The sequence below is a fragment of the Heloderma suspectum genome, chromosome 6 (genome assembly GCF_057233095.1).
Source record: "Heloderma suspectum isolate Gila_16-S chromosome 6, 16-S_ref, whole genome shotgun sequence".
In the NCBI taxonomy this organism is placed as follows: Eukaryota; Metazoa; Chordata; class Lepidosauria; order Squamata; family Helodermatidae; genus Heloderma; species Heloderma suspectum.
The window spans coordinates 99198714-99219371 of NC_139463.1; the positions used below are offsets into that span (position 1 = coordinate 99198714).

The 20658-nt window shown below is 44.8% G+C and overlaps 1 protein-coding gene across 2 annotated transcripts; it reads right to left on the reverse strand.

Annotated features, from left to right (window-relative positions):
• Positions 1 to 1011: 1011 nt before the first annotated feature.
• On the reverse strand, positions 1012 to 18895 carry LOC146342047 (immunoglobulin superfamily member 1-like). Of its 2 annotated transcripts, XM_084805545.1 has the most exons (8): positions 18548 to 18895; positions 18387 to 18422; positions 16894 to 17190; positions 10145 to 10441; positions 9032 to 9322; positions 4987 to 5091; positions 3975 to 4012; positions 1012 to 2389 (listed from the first exon to the last, which is right to left on the reverse strand). In XM_084805545.1, the coding sequence occupies exons 1-8, from the start codon at positions 18576 to 18578 to the stop codon at positions 2309 to 2311; spliced, it is 1176 nt and encodes a 391-aa protein (XP_084661671.1). In that variant the 5' UTR covers positions 18579 to 18895; the 3' UTR covers positions 1012 to 2308. The 2 variants fall into 2 exon arrangements, with proteins under 2 accessions (XP_084661671.1, XP_084661672.1); XM_084805546.1 differs by lacking the exon at positions 18387 to 18422 and having other exon boundaries at positions 18548 to 18894.
• Between the last annotated feature and the right edge of the window lie 1763 nt (positions 18896 to 20658).

Here is a 20658-nt window from a genome sequence, read left to right on the forward strand (position 1 = left end):
AGAGATGTAGGAGATGTTGGGGTTGCTGGACTCCAAGGTAGCAAAAGACCCTTTTTTCTTCAGTTCCTTGTTACTATGCAGGATAACAGCCTGACCTGATACAAGCTCAGTTATCTTCTTCCTTGGTGCTTTCTCCATTCTTCCCACCATGTCTCTTCCTTCTTAAAGGTGGTCTAGGACTGAACTGGCCCCCTCCCCCATTTGAATGTTGTGAGGTTGTGAGGGTAATTTTTTGTGATTCTCAGAGCAGGAGCAAATGGGGGTGACAAAGGAGTGAAGTTAGCACCTATGACAATGAGCTTTTCTGCACGAGGCTGTTAATCGACTGTTAATCTGCTGAATCTACATTCAGTTTAATCATATAACTGAGATCTGAGCACTACACGAGGAGCATTTCCTTTCCTGCTTTGCTGCTACATAACCTTTAGGTGGCACTGTGTTATAGGAGAATAGCACAAATACACAAAAGGAAATCGCACTTCCTTTCACTTTCACAATGAAACGCTGCATTTCCCCTGCTCTACAAAAACTCACCCAAAGTGCTGGTTAGACACAGAAGCCAGACTGGAGAGTCATGATGTTGGCTAAAGAATCCATAAACAACTGTGAGTAGAGACTGATGAGTGTACAATAAATGCTTCGTGTAGAAAAGCCCAATGGCACTTGCCATCCCTGTGCCCCAGGTTCCTGCCTTGAGGACAACACTGTGTCATCATCTAGCATTGTTCTGAAGCCGACTAAGTGAGGGCAGTGCTTTCTGCCCTCACATTGCCTGGTGCTCTGCCTTCTGGGAAGAAATGGCAGCTGCCAGCCACCAAGAAAATAACTAGATGTAGACTGAGTTGCCAAGGAACTGCTAGGACAGCATAACACGTGGTATCAAAAAAGGTGCACCCGGGAGGAAGATTGGGGAAACCTTTTGTCTGGCTCTGAGCCCCTCACCCCCATTTCAAGCTGTTGAAGGAAGTTATGATTCAGCCCTAAAGAGCACACACCACTCTGAATTGTTTTGTGGCACTTGAGAGAAAGGAATGTTTATTGTGCATGAATTTTACATTTATTCCCTACACTGGGACTGGTCCTAAATCACCTCTCGACATACGGAGGATCAGTCCTCTGATTCTTCATTCCACTTGTCTCTATGGTATTAGCTACACTCTTAGGGTGCCATCTTATGCATGTTTAGACAGGAAAAAAAAACAACTCCTACAACTCCCAGAATTCCCCAGCCATTGGAGTTGCTGGGAGTTGTAGACTTTTTTCTGTCTAAACGTGCATAAAATTGCGTGCTTAAATTCTGCTAAATGATTAATTAAAATGCATGTTCACACACTAGTTGAGTACTATCCCCCCCCCAAACCCTGCAAGTTTCTTGGAGTACTTCCAGATGTTGCTTTTATTGTACAATTGTCCTGCCTCATTCACATAATTTTATGGATATTCCTTGTGATGTTGTCTTCTCTTTGTAGCCCTCCCATGTTTTCCTGTCACTTCTTCCATTTTTTTTCTTACAAAGAAAATCCGTTCATGAAGGAAAGACAGAATAGCTGCACAGTGTCTTTTGACTGGTAGCAGTAGGAGCTGTTCTGTCTGGAAGCACCTTAAATCTGAGTCTTTCTCTCTCTTTCATAGCATCTGTAACTTAAAAACAGTGCTGTGATTGTCCTGTTGTAAGAGGCTGTAAGGGACTGTTTTATTTTTAAAAGTACAACTATACTTTTCTTTGTACCTCCCAAGCAAAGGCATCTCATATGTGAATGAAGAGGCATTTTAGCCACCTAGGATCCTCATGATTTTGATGGAAATAATAACAGTAAGCCAAATGGTGTATGGTCGGGAAAATGTCCAAAGTCTAATGTCCATAGTTTTCCACTTTGGATGCTCTCTAGAAGTGATGACAGCAACATAATATAACCATGTCATGTGTGTCTGAAATAAAAGTAAAGATAAATAAAGTTTTGTTTGGTCTGGGATGCAATAGTAAACATATATCCTGTACTCCTTAGATCAAGAGCATATATGGATAAGATTTCCTTGAGCACAACTATTGAGATATTCTGTCCACTTAGGACACCTATGGCAGTGTTTGTTCCTGCCAGCTGTCATATGCTACCAATTTCATGAGGTTAAATAACCACAATTGTGTGGAAAAACAGTGGATAAGGTGTATCCACAGAACACAAGAGTACACCAAGCTGCCAGAAATACTCATCTCTTTGAGACATCCTGCCTATTTGCCATCTCTGGTTCTATCTTTGGCCACTGTTGCATAGACACAAGACTCGGGGACTTCTGTAGGAATAGCTGCTCATTTGGCCTTCAGTGAGTACTGATTCAGTACAGCGTAGGAAACTCCATCTGGGTCTGCTTCAGCTTCAGGTTCTAGGGGCTACAGAGGAGGAAAGAGAGAGAGAGATTTAAGGTATGATTTATTTATTTTATTATTTATTTATTATTAAGTTTATTAATCGCGTCACCCAGCCACTCTGGGCGATGTACAACATACAATAAAAACAATAAAACATTTTCTAAAATACCCTAACCCACCCCAAATGCCTGCCTGAACAGCCACGTTTTTAATGCACGACGGAAGCTCATTAAAGAGGGGGCATGACGGAGTTCCCTAGGGAGGGAGTTCCACAGAGTGGGGGCCACCACAGAAAAGGCCCTTTTCATGATCCTGTCACCATTTCCTCCAATGATTTTTCAGTGGACACACAGGAAGATGCTTTGAATAAATAAGAAGTATGGCATCTTCAGAACAGTGAAATGGGAGTTTACCAACAGATCACTTGAAGGATGGCACTTGGCCTTCGCTCCCCCCCCCTCCAAAGTAGGTCACCATTAAAAAAAATGGCAAAGCAGGACTGTCATTGCTACCACGTGACGCCCCTCTTTAAGGTCCTACACCAGCATCCTGCCCACTTCTAGCTCCTGCACAAGCTTCTTCTTGTTAGCTTCAAAAGCCCTCCATGGTGTCCCCACCCTCATCTCTTCTTTTATATCCCAACACATCCCTCCCTACATCCTTCACTCACCCATCTCCACCACCCTCAGCTGTCCAAAGGTCTCCTGTGCCGTCCCCATTCTCCCTTGCTGCCCCATATGCCTGGAACTGCCTCCCACAATGCTTCTATCTGAACATCTCCTTTACTTCCTTCAAGCCCCTTGGCAAAACTCAGCTTTGAATAATGCCCCCCGCCCCACCCCTGCCCCCAACGTTCTATTATAACTAAGTCAAAATATATGTAATTGAAATAATCACATATTCTTCCCCCCGTACCCCTGCTTCCATTTCTTTCCCATGTTGTTTCCTTGTCTATTTTCCCCCATGTCAGTGTCTAGTGTGTAAGCCATTTGGGGGAGGGCCCTGTCAAAGCTGTTCATCACTACCACCACCACCACCACCACCACACACCCTCATCACCACCACCACTATGCCATAACTGCCATCATTGTGGGGCACAGTCCCAATACAGTCTTCATTGGCACCGTTTCCCACTTAATTGTCAATGCTAGGGTGATAGAGCATAGAGCTACACAGGTAGAGAGGTATGCCTTATCAGCATTCAGCATCCATGTAGCGTAATGGTCAAAAGCAGCTTTCAGTTTAATTCAGGCTGCTTCTGTCTCTACAGCAGTCTCCAGTATGTTATTTTTTTCCTGCTTCTGCTAATAATGGGGAGGGGAAAAGAAGTATTCAGGGTCCTGGGCTCTTGGCAATTGGAACCCTGATTCAGAACCCCCCTTCTCCCCCCCCCCCACAGCTTCTGAAATGTCAATCAGTTGTCATGGTTCTTACATTCAAACCTATATTTGTAACCCTAGGGTCTAGAATCTTGTTTGATTAAATGAAACTGGAATCTGAGACATTGACATGATGTGATTTATATGTTGAATGATCAGGATCTGAGGATAAAGTGTTGGCAGAATGGCTCACAGTCATGATTAGGATGTTTAGGAGAATATCTTACCACATTCACTGGTTGAGTTCTTTCATTGGCAGCGGAGCCTGTAGATCAGAGATACATTGTCAGTTGCTTCACCTAGTCTTTTTTCAAATTAGACACCATTTCTGCTCCTAAAACCCTTGTCTTAATGCAGGAAAGCCTCTTACTTTGTAACTGTTGGGCTACGTATTATCTGCAGTAGAGCAATTCTGCACCAAGGTAACCCAAATTTTGTTGGGAATATTGCAACCTCCTCTGCAAGTTACTGGAAGGGGGCAGTGTTGCAGTTAGTTAGTTCATAGGAATTTTTACTGCAGCTAGCCTTAGGCTCTCTATAGCCTACAGTGTGGTTTCCTGTGATTTCCTCCTTTTGCTCCTCCCTTTCCTTCCCCCTCCTCTCTCTGACTTCCACAGTTGCTGGAAGCACATGTGTTTGATCTCACACCCCAGCTGGTGTATTGGAGCACAAAATGGGCTGAGCAAACTCTCTAGAAAGTCTGTGCTGTACCCGCATTGTATATACAAGAATATTTGTGAGTAAAACTGTTTTCTTTCCTTCACTGAAGAAGGATGTGGTCTTCTTTTATTATCATAAGGTAGCCTGTGTGCATGTGGGACTGGTAAATATCTGCAAGTCACATAAGTGAAGTGAATCTGCACATAGATGTTTATTGTATAATTCTGTTTCTGCTAGATGTAGGAAGGGCAAACAGCTACAAAGGGCACCACTGCCCATTCCCACTGACCACTAGAAACCTTCCTCTGCTTTTGAGATTTCACAAGCATTTCCCACATACCTTTCTTCAAGCCTCTCTTAGCAGCCATGAGGGCTAGAGACTTGTTTCATTTTTAAAAGAAGACATTTCTCTTTCAGACACAATGTACATATTTGACCTGGGACCAATGTTTACAAAAAGCAAACACCTTCATTGTGAAACTTGACATAATACAGCTTTCATGTGAGGGTGATACCTCCTCCATTATGCATGCTTTTATCTCAGCCATTATAAAGTGATCCATCCAGGATCACACTTACCCTGTTTCCTTTTTCTACACAATATAAAGGCAAATAACAGCAGGAGAATGAGAAGGCCTGCTGCAGCAACACTTGCCCACACAATTGTGATGTTTGGGTCTCCACCTGTAAAATCATCAACATCTTGAGTTAGACTGCTGTTAATGCTTACCTAACAAATCAATAGTTGGTGCCGAAAGGCTGTCTGCAGTGACCTTTCTACCAATCCACACATCTGTTCATCATCATCTCTCAATGCCTTCACAACCAGTTTCATATTCATCTGTCAGTATCTCCTTTTTGGCAAAAAAGCAGTACTGCCTTTTTGGCAGAAACCTCTTAACCTATCTCACCGCATGCCATCAGCTGTTTGCTTACTCCCTCACTCTGTTCTATGTGGTGTGATTCTGTGCCACTGGGGCATTATGTGAATGAAGCAACCAGATGAGTGAGTCCAGTCAACCAAGTTTTCCCCATCTAATTGGCACCTTGCCAGACTAACCAGATTTCTGAAAAATGTAGAAGGTGAAGGCATTTGGGGGGGAATTAGTGGCAGCAACCAAGTGTTCCTTATTGAAAGAAAATGCACAGAATGTTTTTTAAAAATCTAGATTGCCAAATTTTATACCCCACAGCTTGGCTGCAATCTTGGAAAATGACAGCCATATTCAGAAATTATGGGGCATTTCTATATGAGGCTTTTAGTCTGCACTTTTACCGAGGCTTCTGCTTCTGGATTCTTTGAGGGATTAAGACTGGCTCCTTTACACGTTTTTTTTCCCCAGAGTTTTTCTTTCTCTGCCTTTCTATGGCTGCCTTTACACTAAAGAAAACCCCTGCAGTCCTCTCGTTCTGGAGCCCCGTTTATTGGGGGCTCCCAGACAGCAACCACATGATTGCTGAAAGGGGAAGCTTTTAATTGTCAAGGTTCCATAGAACTAAATGAAACAGCACCATCTAGTGGCTGCTTTAATTGCATTACACTCCAAATTTAAAAAAATGGTTCATTAGTTCCAGATGTATTTGAGACAGAATAACCAGGAAATACCTCTGGATGTGTCCTGGAGGTTAACGATGTCATGAAAAGGACCCGCAAACTTTCTATGATATACTGTATAATAAAATTCCTGTTTGCGTGTGTATAGATATGTATACATTCATATATAGATTTAGAAATGACACTATCTAAAATATAGATAGCATAAAGTTTATTAGTGATTTGTTATTAATATTAACAGAAGCAGATGAGATTAAGAAGAGGTGGAAAGAATACACAGAAGAACTATACAGGAAAGATCTTAATGTCCCTGATAGCCATGATAGTGCGGTCACTGAACTTGAGCCAGACATCCTAGAGGGTGAAGTCAAGTGGGCCTTAGGGAGCATTAGTAACAACAAAGCTAGCGGAGATGACACTATTCCAGCTGAGCTATTTAAAATCCTAAATGATGATGCCATTAAAGTGCTGCACTCAATATGCCAACAAATTTGGAACACTCAACAGTGGCCACAAGACTGGAAAAGGTCAGTTTACATTCCAATTCCAAAGAAGGGCAATGCCAAAGAGTGTTCAAACTACCGAACAATTGTGCTCATTTCACATGCCAGCAAGGTGATGCTCAAAATCCTACAAGCTAGGCTTCAGCAGTATGTGAACTGAGAACTATCGGAAGTACAAGCTGGGTTTCAAAGAGGCAGAGGAACTAGAGTTCAACTCGCCAACATTCGCTGGATCATGGAGAAAGCAAGAGAATTCCAGAAAAACATCTATTTCTGCTTCACTGACTACGCGAAAGCCTTTGATTGTGTGGATCACACCAAACTGTGGCAAATTCTTAAAGAGATGGGAGTACCAGACCACCTTACCTGTCTCCTGAGAAACCTGTACGAGGGTCAAGAATAGGGATGTACGAAAAGTACTTACATTTCGGGGATTATGCTGATGGTGCGGGGGGAGGCGTTCCGTCCCTCCCCCCGGAATTCTCACCGGGGGGGAGGTGCTCCATTCCTCCCCCCCTGGAATCCTGGCTGGCCAGCTGTGCTCTGCAGTGATTCTGCGGAACCGCCGGCTGGCTCCGCCAGCAGCCGGACATCCAGCCGCTGGCTAACAGGGACGCAAATGGCGGTGGCCATAGCCGCCGCTGTTTGCATCCCTGCAGTCAGCCATGATAGGCTACGTAACGATTTACGTAGCCTATCACGGTGTTTTTTTAAAATCTAGCCGTGATAGGCTACGTAAATCTTTACGTAGCCTATCACGTTTTTTTGTTTTTTTAAACCTGGAAATGGCGGTGGTGGCAGCCAGTCAGAAGACCGGCCGCCGCAGCTGCTGCCGCCGCCGCCGAACTGCCGCCGGAGCCGCCGCTGCCAGGAAGATCCGCCCCAGGTAAGTCCCATCCCGGGGGGGTGGCGGGCCGTTCCGCCACTGATTTCGGGGAGGCCAAATGCGCTGGCATTTGGCCTCCCCGAGATCCATGGCAGAACTTTCGTACATCCCTAGTCAAGAAGCAACAGTAAGAACCGGACATGGAACAACCGATTGGTTCAAAATTGGGAAAGGAGTACGACAAGGCTGTATATTGTCGCCCTGCTTATTTAACTTATATGCAGAGTACATCATGAGAAACGCCGGGTTGGATGAATCACAGGTCGAAATTAAGATTGCTGGGAGAATTATCAACAACCTCAGATACGCAGACAATACCACCCTAATGGCAGAAAGCGAAGAGGATCTAAAGAGCCTCTTGTTGAGGGTGAAAGTGGAGTGTGCAAAAGCTGGTTTGAAACTCAACATTAAAAAAACTAAGATCATGGCATCTGGCCCCCTCACTTCCTGGCATATAGAAGGGGAAGAAATGGAAGCAGTGACAGATTTTATTTTCTTGGGCTCCAAGATCACCGCAGATGGTGATAGTAGCTATGAAATTAAAAGACGCTTGCTCCTTGGGAGGAAAGCTATGGCAAACCTGGACAGCTTAGTAAGAAGCAGAGACATCACCTTGCCAACAAAGGTTCGTATAATCAAAGCTATGGTTTTCCCAGTAGTAATGTATGTCTGTGAGAGCTGGACTATAAGGAAGGCTGAGCGCCAAAGAATTGATGCTTTCGAACTGTGGTGCTGGAGAAGACTCTTACGAGTCCCCTGGACTGCAAGGAGGTCAAATCAGTCCATCAGTCACATTAGCGCAAGCACCTTGTCCACATCATCCACAGTCCACAGCAACTGAAATTAGTCCCACAAAGACAGGCAGATGGTGCCATCAGGCAGCTCAACAGGAACTAACAACAGTGTCAAGTTTGCCATGGAGATAAAGGGTTTTGTCCTCAAGTGCTATGCTAAAAGGTCACATTCTCTCCAGTTAAGGGGCCCCTGGTTCCCTGAAGGGAATGTTAGCAGTCCCTGAACTACCTGAAAGAGTTCTGCTGGACAGCAACTCAGGGATGCAATGGAGGCAGCAAAATAAGCCTTCTGTACTGCCCACACTGCCACGCAGTAGGCACAATTATGTGCCCAGACATCTTCACTTCAAGCTTGTGCCATTTGTGCTCTAGCTGACATCCAGCCTGTTTCATTGTCTGCCACTTCTCAGTATGCCAAGGGGCAGAGCAGACTCCACAGTGCTACAGAGGACACTCAGGTGTGATCAAGTAGATGGCCCACTGCATCTCACCATTCCTATGGCTTTGGTTGGATCACCAGCTCTCATTCAGAAATCCATTGGATTCCATCAATCTCCTGGGGTGGACCATCCAAATGCACCACCCACCTTGCAGGAGGGAAGTAATGCCATGAGTTAAAGATATAATCATACTCTTTCCACCATGCCCATTGCTACCTGCATCTCCCTGCTGACCTTGGATGCACTCCTTTTTATTTCTGATCCTGATTTTTGTGAACAGTTGCTTATGGAGTCTTACCACCTGATTCCTCTTTTCCCTGCAAATGGCTGTGGGTCTTAATAGAGGTCTTCATTCCTTGCAGCCATAGTTATCTAGTACAACCCCATGCCTCATACACAGAGTGTGGAAGGAAGGGGAATGGAAAACACAGAACCAAGCTCCTCACCTCTCACAACTAGCTGCACAGGCTTACTTGGCTTTGACCACACAAAGGCATTTCCTCTGAGGTGATATTGGCAAGTGTAGCTCCCTGCATCCTCCAACCTCACTATGACAACAGGAAATGTGGTCATATTACTGTCTGGTTCTGCCATCTGTGATGCCAACAGGTCCATAGATTTGTGCAGGGAGAAGCCCAAACTCTTCTCTGGCCCCTGGCAGAGGATTTTGATCTTTGCACCTAGAGCATGCTGCCCCTTCGGTCTCACTTTGATGGAGGGTTTGAGGAGTCTGGGATCTGTGAGTAGGAATAAAAATGGAGTGAAGCCCAAAGAGTCATATAATTTCATATTCAACCTCATACCTTGCTGAACCCACCCAGAAAGGACTTTTTAAAATGTGAAATACAGTATGTCAAAATGATGGTAATAATATTTAAACGTGACGTAAGGTAGGGGAGAGTCACTTTTACAACTGAATGTATATATGTCTAATGCAGAGGTACTCAAAGTGTGGTCCATGGACCATTGGTAGTCCTCAAGCTCCAATCAGGTAGTCCACAGAAAGTTTGCAGAACAGCTGAAAATATCTGTATTTAGCCCTGCACTTGATATATATTTTTCTGATGCCAGAGATGGAGGCCAGTTTGCTGAGGTCCAGATGACCAAATGGCCAAACAAGGCCTCGCTCCATACATTTAATAATACAATGGAGTCTACTAATTTATAGCTTAAAACTACCAGGTTAAAGGGTCTTTAGGCCTGGCCTAGGGCCCATGGTTTTCTTACTCTGTGTTGGTTTTGATGATGATGCTGGTACTGAAGAATTGAACGTTGTTATTTTATTTTTCTTCCTATTTAATCTAGAAGCACATCCATTGCATTAGAAAGGTAGGAATGTGGCTATTAAATATGAAATATGAATGTGTTTTACATGCAGAACAACACCAACAAAAGGATGCTAAGTGGTCCACTGAACCTCTCAATAATTTTCAAGTGGTCTGTGAAAAAGGAAAAGGTTGAGAACCAGTTGTCTAATGTATATTCTAGAGATGAAAAATGCAGCAACACTGGAATGTCCTTTGTGAAAATTGTATGCCAGAACTGAATCAGGTCCTCACCTGTTATGTTGATGTATACTCTGTCACTGAAATATGAGTATCGTTGATCAGGGCTTGAAAGGAAACTATAGTCACACCAGTAGATCCCCCCATCAGATTCTTTGGCACTGGTAATGGGAAATACTGCCTCATCCTTGTTTGCCTTCTTGACTTGCAATATATCTAAAGCCCCTTCTTTGATGAGATAGTATTGTGCTTCTGGATACTGTTCATTCTTACAATGGACACTGAGATTTTCCCCCAAGGAAACCACTTGACTGGGGCTCACTGAGATCGAAGGCTTTAGGTAAAATTGTTCTGGATGAGAAAAAATAAATGAGATTTTATGCTGGAGTATCTGTGACAGTCTAACTCTGTAAAATGGGAGGCATTTGCATACATTGGGGAAACACACAAAACCATGTCTGAATCCACAGGTAAAAACATAAGAACATAAGAAGAGCCCTGCTGGATCAGAGCAAGGGTCCAGCTAGTCCAGGATTCTGTTCACACAGTGGCCAACCAGCTGTCAACCAGGAACCCACAAACAGGGCAGGAGTGCAACAGCATCCTCCTGCCCATGTTCCCCAGCAACTGGTGTACATAGGTTTGCTACCTCAGGTACTGGAGGTAGCACATAGCCCTCAAGCCTAGTAGCCATTGATAGACTTCTCCAGGAATTTGTCTAACCCCCTTTTAAAGCCATTCAAGTTGGTGGCCATCACTACGTCTTGTGATAGCGAATTCCATAGCTGAACTATGCGCTGTGTGAAGAAATATCTACAAGATAATGATTTATCAGCATTTTTAGTTAGGGCATTAGCCAATGGACCACATACCAATTAGCATATTCCTAACTTCATTAGATTTTTGGTTAGCAACTAGTTTTTAATAGAACTGATGGTGATTAAAAACTGAAGGGCAAAGCAATTCCCCCCCGATGAACTGATTCAAAGGAAAAGGGCTTTTTCATAAAATTAATTAATTATTAAAATATTTATATCCGGCTTTTCTATTTTAAAATGCTCAAGGCAGCTTACAACAAATATTAAACAATAAAACATAATGAGAGAATGAAACAAATGAAATGTTGAATAAGACAGCGGGGCAGCAGATAAAAGCAAAAAGAAACTCATTCTCCTGTGGGTCAACAAAACAATTAAGGTATCAGCAGGCAAAATGCCTGATGGCAAAGAAAGGTCTTCACCTCAGAGAGGGGATGAGGTGGATCTTCCTAGACAGGGAGTTCCTAAAGCCCACAGAGAAGATTCTCTCCTAGTGCCCCACCAAATGCCAACCATGTATATTTGTGGGATGTGATGGAGAGCCTCTTCAGCTGATCTTAACGAGTGGTCAGGCTCATTTGAAAGGAGACAGTGCTATGATAACTACCACTTTGAACTGGGCCTGGAAATGGATCAGAAGCCAGTGGAGATGTTACACAAGGGCAGTCACATGCTCTTGATGAGTCACTTGGACCCTGTCTCCATGACAATGGCAGAAGAAGCGAAGGGAGGCTTACCCGGATTTTTTCAAGGAATCAGCTTTGGTGCATTTTGGTCCATGCAGGGCTCCACGAGTGAGTGCACCGCTCCAGTCTAAGTTGCTTCATAGAACATACTTCCGGGTGGGGTGGGGGGATTGGAGTAAATGTCATCAGACTGTCAGGGGCTGTTCATCCAATAAGAAAGCCTCCCCCCATCCAGGCTCTCCTTCTTCCTTCCTCTGATACTCCCATAAAGTGATGGATGGAAGCTTAACCTCACTGACCACAATGGGAGTTACTTCTGAGGAGACCCCATCCCCAAGCTATGCCCAACTACACCAATTGTTTTTTTATTTCTCCCCTTGTAACCACTATCTCACTTTGTCACTATCCAACAATAGCGCTAATGCGTGATAGTGACATAGCGAGATAGGGGGCATAGCTGTTGCTAGGCAAATGCTGATAGCGACATTCAAACCCCTTTTGTAGGTGTGATTTGTTTAACTATTTCCTTTCAGGATGGGTGATTTTTTCGATCTCACTATCACACATTTGCTCTCTCATGCAAGTGGTCTATCATGCAGTACTCATCTGGAGTACTGTGTCCAGTTCTGGGCACCACACTTGAAGAAAGATGCAGACAAACTGGAGAGGGTTCAGAGGAGGGCAACAAAGATGATCAGGGGACTGGAAACAAAGCCCTATGAGGAGAGACTGAAAGAACTGGGCACGTTTAGCCTTGAGAAGAGAAGACTGAGGGAAGATAGGATAGCACTCTTCTAGTACTTGAAAGGTTGTCACAGAGAGGAAGGCCAGGATCTCTTCTCGATCAACCCAGAGTGCAAGACACGGAATAATGGGCTCAAGTTACAGGAAGCCAGTTTCCGGCTGAACATCAGGAAAATCTTCCTGACTGTTAGAGCAATACGACAATGGAACCAATTACCTAGGGAGGTGGTGGGCTCTCCCACACTGGAGGCGTTCAAGACAAGGCTGGACAGCCATCTGTCGGGGATTCTCTGACTTGGATTCCTGCACTGAACAGGGGGTTGGATTTGATGGCCTTGTAGGCCCCTTCCAACCCTACTGTTCTATGATTCTATGCAATTGTGCTATTGCACAATAGAGCACTTCTGTGATAGAGCAAATGCATCATAGAAGGATAGTGAGATTGAAGAAATCACCCATCCTGAAAGGAAGTAGTTAAACAAATCACACTTGCAAATGGGTTTTGAATGTCACTGTGTCACTATCACCCAATACCTATACCTTCATCTCTCATTTGCCACCTATTCCTATACCCACTATCTCACTATCGCACAATAGTTTCTGCAAGAGTGAGATAGGGGGTGTAGGTATGGCGGACAAAAGCGGTATTTCGCTTTAATGCTTTACTTTTTAAAAAAAGTTTCAGTCTGCCCAGAGTACACCTATACTTTTGGGGGGATGGCCACCAGAGTTGAGTAGTAGGCAAGGTGAAGTAAATGCCATGGGGTAGCGCAGAACTCTGACGGCCAGCTGTGAAATGGCAGAAACATGGGGAAACACCCCGTGACTGGGATGAGTGAGGTCACAACCAGATGAAAGACACAATCCTGGGCAAGGCTGTCATGCTGGAGTAAATGCATAGGGTGGTACATGCCACAACAGAAGCGAAGACGAGCTGAATTCAAAAATAACAATAGGACTAAAAGTAGTCTCAGAATAACTGTTTTTTTCCACTATAAGCTCTGGGGTGGCTGAAGGATGGCCATGACATCATGCATCCCTAACGACATCCAAACACAGCCATCTTGGAGTAAATAGCTTGCTCCTGATACCCAGCTCTGGTTTCAGCAGCTGCCTATTGTGGTTCAGGATGTCAGGCATAGGAAAACAGCTTTTAATCTGAGACACTGCATTTGTATTAATGCGGGGGGGGGGGTGTCAAAAATTTGCCACATTTCCTGTTTCAGTAGCCAGTGTATAAAGAATGAAAAACTAAATCGTTACAAATCATGCTTGTTGGAAAGGATCATTCATCTAATGGGTAAAAAATTGAATATTGCTAGTCAGGTACAAGATAAGTGGAATTGAAAAGGTGGCACCATTTGCATTGACAGTTATTATTAACCCAAACATTTTTTGCCAGTGCAAATAGTTTACAGTTTTCAAGGTGACTGACTTTTTATTTCTGAAACATCCTCTTCCCCTGAACAGGTTCAAACTGCACCATGGTTCAATCCGCGGTTGCGAGCTCTGAAACAGGAGGCGAGACGGCTAGAGCACCAGTGGCGGAAGTCTCACTCTAAAGATGATCAGACATGGGCTAGAGCTGTATCTTCAGCCTATCACATGGCGATAGAGGCAGCAAAACAGGAATATTATGCTGCCTCTATCGCGTCTGCAGAGTGCTGTCCCAGGAGGCTGTTCCAAGTAGTCTGGATCGTGGTCGGTCCAGTTGCTCCAGAAGCGCTAGAGCTTTCTAAGGCCTCCTGTGAGGCCTTTCAAGGCACTTTGAGGATAAAATTTATCAGATAAGATGTGTTATTCCGTGCGCTGTGGATACAGTTAGCGTGAGTGAGAAGCAGCCTGTGCCAAACCAGTTTTGTGAGATCAGTTCCAGCTTCTTCCTTCTGATGAAGTGGACAAGGTGCTTTCATCTGTAAGGCTGACCACTTGCTTACTTGATTCTTGCCCATCTTGGCTCATTGTGAGCTGCAGAGATAGGCTGGGTGAGGAGATCAGGGCGGTGGTGAATGCCTCCCTTAGGGAGGGAGTGATGCGACCAGCCCTAAAGGAGGTAGTGATAAGACCACTCTTAAAGAAGCCTTCCTTGGATCTCCAAGTCTTGAACAACTTTTGCCCGTTCTCAAATCTGCCATTTTGGGGCAAGGTGATTGAGCAGGTGGTGGCGATGCAGTTGAAGGCACACTTGGAAGAAACCGATTATCTAGATCCATTTCAATTGGGCTTCAGGCCTGGGCATGGGACAGAAACGGCCTTGGTCACCTTGGTGGATGATATGAGGAGGGCTCTGGATAGGGGCAAATGCTCCTTCCTTGTTCTCCTCAACCTCTCAGCGGCTTTTGATACTGTTGACCATGGTATCCTCCTGGACCGCCTGGAGGGGTTGGGCATTGGAGACATTGTATTATGGTGGTTCCAGTCCTTCCTGTCCGGCAGGTACCAGAGGGTAGCACTGGAAGAGGAGGGTTTTTTTTTAATGGTGATCGGCATGGAGGCGAAGTGCTCCAGTTGCAGGTAAGCGGCGGCCCTCGGCTCTGCAGATTCTGGGGGGGGGAGGAACGGATCACCTCCCACCCCCCAGATTCCCCACCGGAATGGACAGTGGGGAATCCATATATCCCTAGTAGTACATGCCATGGTCTCCGCTTGTCTAGACTATTGTAATGCGCTGTACATGGGGTTACCCTTGAAGACGGTTCGGAAGCTGCAGCTGGTGCAGAATGCGGCAGCTTGCCTGATTAAAGGCAGCCGCTGGTGTGATCACATCACTCCAGTGCTGAAGGAGTTGCACTGGCGACCAGTTGTTTTCTGGGCCAAATTCAAGGTGTTGGTTTTGACCTTTAACACCCTATACAGTTCCAGCCCAGCCTATCCCAAGGAGTGCCTCAGGCCACTCAACAAGATCAGCCTCAGATGGCCTTCTCTCTGTCCCATCAGCCAGGACAGCTAGGCTGGTGAGGACGAGGGAGAGGGTCTTCTCTGTGGTGGCCCCCAATCTGTGGAACTCCCTCCCTAGGGAACTCCACCATGCCCCCTCTTTAATGAGCTTCTGCTACACGTTGAAAATTTGATTGTTCAGGCAGGCATTTGGGGTGGGTTAGGGAAATTTTAGAAAATGATGCTTTAATGTATAATTTTATTGCTTTTAAACTGTTTGTATTATTGTACATCACCCAGAGTGGCCGGGTGACCGGCTAGATGGGCGATTAAGAAATAAAATCAATCAATCAATCAGTCAATCAATAAATTCAATTTTGATTTTAATGTAAATGTACTTGGTTGTAAACTATAGGAATGTGAGAACCCATCCCAGCTAGAGTTCTCTGGGCTCCAGCCGAGCTCTCCCTGCTCTTGCTGGCCCTCTGGGCTGCAGTTGAGCCCTCCTCTCCACGCTCAGTAAGCAGCCTACCACTTACCTAGGCCTGTTTGTCTCTGTCCCAATTGCCATGTTTTTAAAAAACATGGTGATCGGCAGTGCTTGCCCATAGACTTATACGTGAAATAGTGCTGTGGATCACCCATATACCCTAGTTTCACAGCACTATTTTGCATACAAGTATATGGGCAAGCGCTGCCTATCGCCATGTTTTTTTAAAAATATGGAGATCGGAACAGAGATGCAGGCCGAGCTATGTTGCGAGCTGCCTACTGAGCACAAGGGGGGGGGGGGCTCAACTGCAGCCTGGAGGGCCAGCGAGCAGGGGAGAGCTTGGTGGGTGCAGCTCAGGAGGCACGGGTGTCAACGGTCTGACAGATTTGCGGACCAAAATGGCCGCCCGGGCCACCCCTAGTAAACTATGGTTTGAACAAATAAATAGTATTCTCTTATTTGGTGACCAAGGGCTTTTCTACATGAGGCTGTTATTCTGCTTCATGTACTTTTGGTTTTCTTGCAGAACTGAGCTCTGAGCACTACATGAGGAGTATTTCCTTTCCTGCTTTCCTACTATACAACCTCTGGGTGGCACTGTGCTAAAGCAGAATAGTACAAGTACACAAATGGAAACAGGGTTTTCTTTCACTTTCAGAAATAATAATAAGCTATTTTCTCTGCTCTAAAAGACCTCGCTGAAAGTGCTGTTTCAAAACAGAAGCGAAATTGGAGGGTCACGGGGTCATCTAAAGAACTCGTAAACAAATGGGAGTAGAGAGTGGTGAGCACATAATAACTACCTTATGTAGAAAAGCTCACTAATACCTAGAACACATTGTCCCCTAAGAGACCCACCTTCAAGGAGGATTTGGGTAGTCTGGGTTACAGGAGTAGGAGAAAATTTAAATGAAGCCCAAGGGGACATATGCTTGTTACTGAGCTCATGTGTCCTGCTGAATCCAGCCATAACATCTGTCTTTGGATCTGGACGACTCACATGTAAATATTGCTGATAGTATTCATATGTGACATAAAGTGAAAGCAAGATTCTTTGAAACCACAGACATACTGTATATTTTAGTCAATGCAGCTTTTCCATTTGTTTTACCGATGCAGGAAATACAAAGCCTATTTTAGTGGCATATATGAAAATAGCATAAAAAGACTGAATCAGGGCCCCACCTCTTACGTAGATGTGTACATCATCACTGTAATCTGACCATCTTTGTGTATAGACTGATTTGAAGATACATCCATAAATTCCCCCATTTGAGCGTTGGGTATTCACAATGGAAAATAGAACCTCATCCTTCTCTGCCATTTCGGTTCTGAAGTAATCCCTTGATGAAGATACTTGTTTTGTCAAAGTGAATTCCATTCTTAGGTACCCTTCACTCCTACAGAGGATGGTGAAATTTTCCCCCATGGCAACCACTGCACTGGGGCTCACTGAGATGGAAGGCTTGGGATAGTCTTGTCCTGGATGAGCAAGAGAACGTGACAGAGATTTGGAAAGCGGAGGAATTGCAAATCTGTAAAATGGGAAATATTTGCATGTTTGGAGTGGAGGGTAAATCTCCACAGCACAGTGAATCCTCAGGCAGCAAATTATCTACATCTTTATTTAAAACATTAGCCAATAAAATACATATTATGTTTTCATCTGGTTTTAAAAATCTCTGCTCAGCAACCATTTTTAATGGAGACCCTATTTGGAATTCAGCAAAAGGTGGAAGGCCAGCAACATTGGCCCTTCCCAGGGACTCACTCCCACATGAGCTGAGGAGGCAAAGGGCTTTTTAAACCCCACCATCCCTGTCCCCAATGTGAACAGCATCAGAGGCAGGGCCAGCTCAAGATATATTGCTGCCTGAGGCAAAGAACAAGATGCCCCCCCCTCCATGAACAGAAGCAAACTGGACTGGCAGTTGAGTACCCCTTCAACACTGGCCAAGTGACATTGTCCTCCAATGCACCTGAGGGCAGCTAACTAGCTTAGGGAGTGCAGGACAGGCCTTGTAGCGCACACAGCTCTGTCCTCCAAGTAAGGGGAATTGCCAGGGGGATCAGGAGGAATGACCGGGGCACTGCTGCTACTGCCCCCCAGCATTTGCCTCCTGAAGTGGTTGCCTCCCCCTGTCTAATGGTAGGACTGGCCTGGCCCTGATTGGTGGAGAAGGACAGTTCTCCCTTCAAGTAGCTCAGCTCTCATCATTGTTCTACACAGCTCATCTGCTCACTTTCCTGCATAAACCAAGACACAGGAAACATATGCAACATTCTCCCTTGATGTCCATACTCCAGGGAAATGATTAAAGAGTTATTTCCTTAAGGTGCGTAGTAAGGAGGCATCTACTCTGTCTCTGCTGTTGTTAACAGAGAGCTTGTGTTTAGGATCACATGGAAAAAGATGTCGAAAAGATCAGGACATCGGACTTGACCTCATTGCAAACTTGTTCTGTTTTTATACAAGAGGAATGGAAAGTGATAAAGATTGGCCAGAGGCAAAGGATATAGAGCCTCCTAAAACAGGAAAGGGTTTTCACTGGTGCCATGTATCCTTGAACCAGACTAAGAAAAGCAGATTTGGTTTGGGAAAGACAGGAAATTTAACTCCTTTTTTGCCCGTACCCATCACTCCCAAGATTAATATTCTTGTGTCTCTTGATACTCACCTCTAGCGATCCATCTCTGCCTGGTCAGCCAGCATCCTGGAAAGATGATTCCATTAGTTGCAAGATATCTGAGCAACTGGAACTGAGACTGGGTCTCTTGTCCTTCCACCCTGCCACTGCAAACCCCATGGTCCCACTACCCTTCCATCTGTAATACCAACCAAGGAAGAAGATGCAGAATGAGAACTTCATCCTGTGCAGTCTGTAGCCAGCAGCCTCCTGTCTGCTTATAGCTCTCCCGTCTCCACAATGGACATGTCAGTTTGGTGCTGCAGTTTCCATAATATAACAGTGCCCTGAAACACAGTTATGTACAGTTTGTGATCTGACAATACAGCTTAGCAAAGTGTACACCCTTATACTGCCTGGCAAACCACATCCCCTTTCAGATTGCAGCCACGATATGCAAAAAAACTGAGGAAGTGAGCTGCTTTCAGAATCCTGATTTGCTTTTTCTTTATGCAATTTTTAGTTCTTAAAACAATGATTTCTTAACTCCAATGATCAAAGAAGTGAAATTTTACAACATTTTAAACAAACAAGTTCCATATGTAGAAGTTTTGTTTTCCCAGTAATCAAACCATTGCTGTCCTTCAGCAGAGGGGAGTGGCCGGGGGCTCAGGAGGAATGGCCAGGGACTGCTGCTGTGCCACTGCATTTGCCACCTGAGGTGGTGTCCTCACGCCAGTTGGGCCGGCCCTGCTGGGCGGAGAGGGACAGTTCTCCATGTAAGCAGCTCAGCACTCATCCTTGTTCTTCATTTACACAGCTCAGTTGTTCACTTTCCTGCATAAATCAAGACATAGGAAACATACGCAACCCTCTCTCTCGAAGTCCATACACCAGGGGATGTGATTAAAGAGCTCTTTCCTTTGGGTGCAATAATAAAGGGAGGGCTCTCCTGTAGCCCCTGTTGTTCACAGACAGGCTGTGTTTTGGGCCCACGTGGGAAAAGAGGCTGAAGAAGTCAGGATCTAGGATTGGACCTCATTGCGCAATTGTCCTGTTTTTACACTAGGGGAAGTGAAAGTGGTATAGACTGGCCAGAAGCAAAGGATGTTCGGCCTCCTGTAAAACAGGAAAGGGATTTCACCAGTGCCAGTTGCCTTGTGCTGGGGAAAGCCATGAAATTTATCTCCCATTTTGTCCCCATCCATCACCCCTAAGATTAATATCCTTTTCTCTGTTGATACTCTCCTCTAGCCATCCATCTCTGCCTGGTCAGCCACCACCCTGGAAAGATGAACAGCACTGGAGGCAGGGCCAGCTCAAGATATTTTGTGGGACTGTCTTTATGGCAGCTCTCCACTACATAGTGAGAACTAATTAATTCCATTTCAATCTGAGGGGTTGAGATACTCCCAGCTTGTGCAAAGTGAAGGAAATGCATCTTCACACATTCCTTGAATACATTTAGCAGGGATATTTCTGATGGCCCACAAACTTCCAGATGTGAACCCCTTCCTGTTTTATATAAGGAAGTCATGTGCAATGCAAATAAACCTAAAACTGAGTAGTCTAGTAGAGGGTATCCCAGGGACAAACTAGATGAGAGGCAATTCATGCAATTAACAATTGCATGCATGGCATTTTAAAGGAAATAGCAGGCATATGTCCCCCCGCCCATCCCATCTGGATTGGGACACAGTGGTGACCAAAAGGTTAAATCTCCTCTACTGCAGGCCCAGTGCAGATCAGGGGGACTGCACCTTCAGTTTACTTTTTAAAAGCCATTCATGTAATTGCTAACTGCATGAATGGCATCTCCTCCAGTTTGGCCATCAAGTTGCAATCCTATGCATACTTACTTGGGAGTAAGCTCATTGAACACAGTGGAGCTCGCTTCTCAATAAACGTGCAAAAGATTGTCATCAATGTGTTATATCTAAACTCAGCTTTAGTTTCTTTCCTTTCATATTCCAAAGTACGTCATCTGCCAGTGAAAAGGCATTTCATTGCCACATAGGCTACTTGTAAAAACAACTTGTGGCATCTTAAAAGACTAACACATATATTGTTATGGCATAAGCTTTTGTGGATTAGCATCCACTTCATTGCATCTAATCCTCAGTGATCAGATGATGAGCCTTAGAAATAGGCTACTTGGTTCAGAGACACATAGGGCTTCATCCCACGGAGCTTTTATCCTGCGACTGAGAAGCCTCTTTCAGGGAAGTTTGCGGGCTCTTTACATGATGCCGTGACCCTGCCGTGACCCTCCTGCACTAAATGCCCTTTGCTCCATTTTTAAATGGATCGCAGATAATGAGCT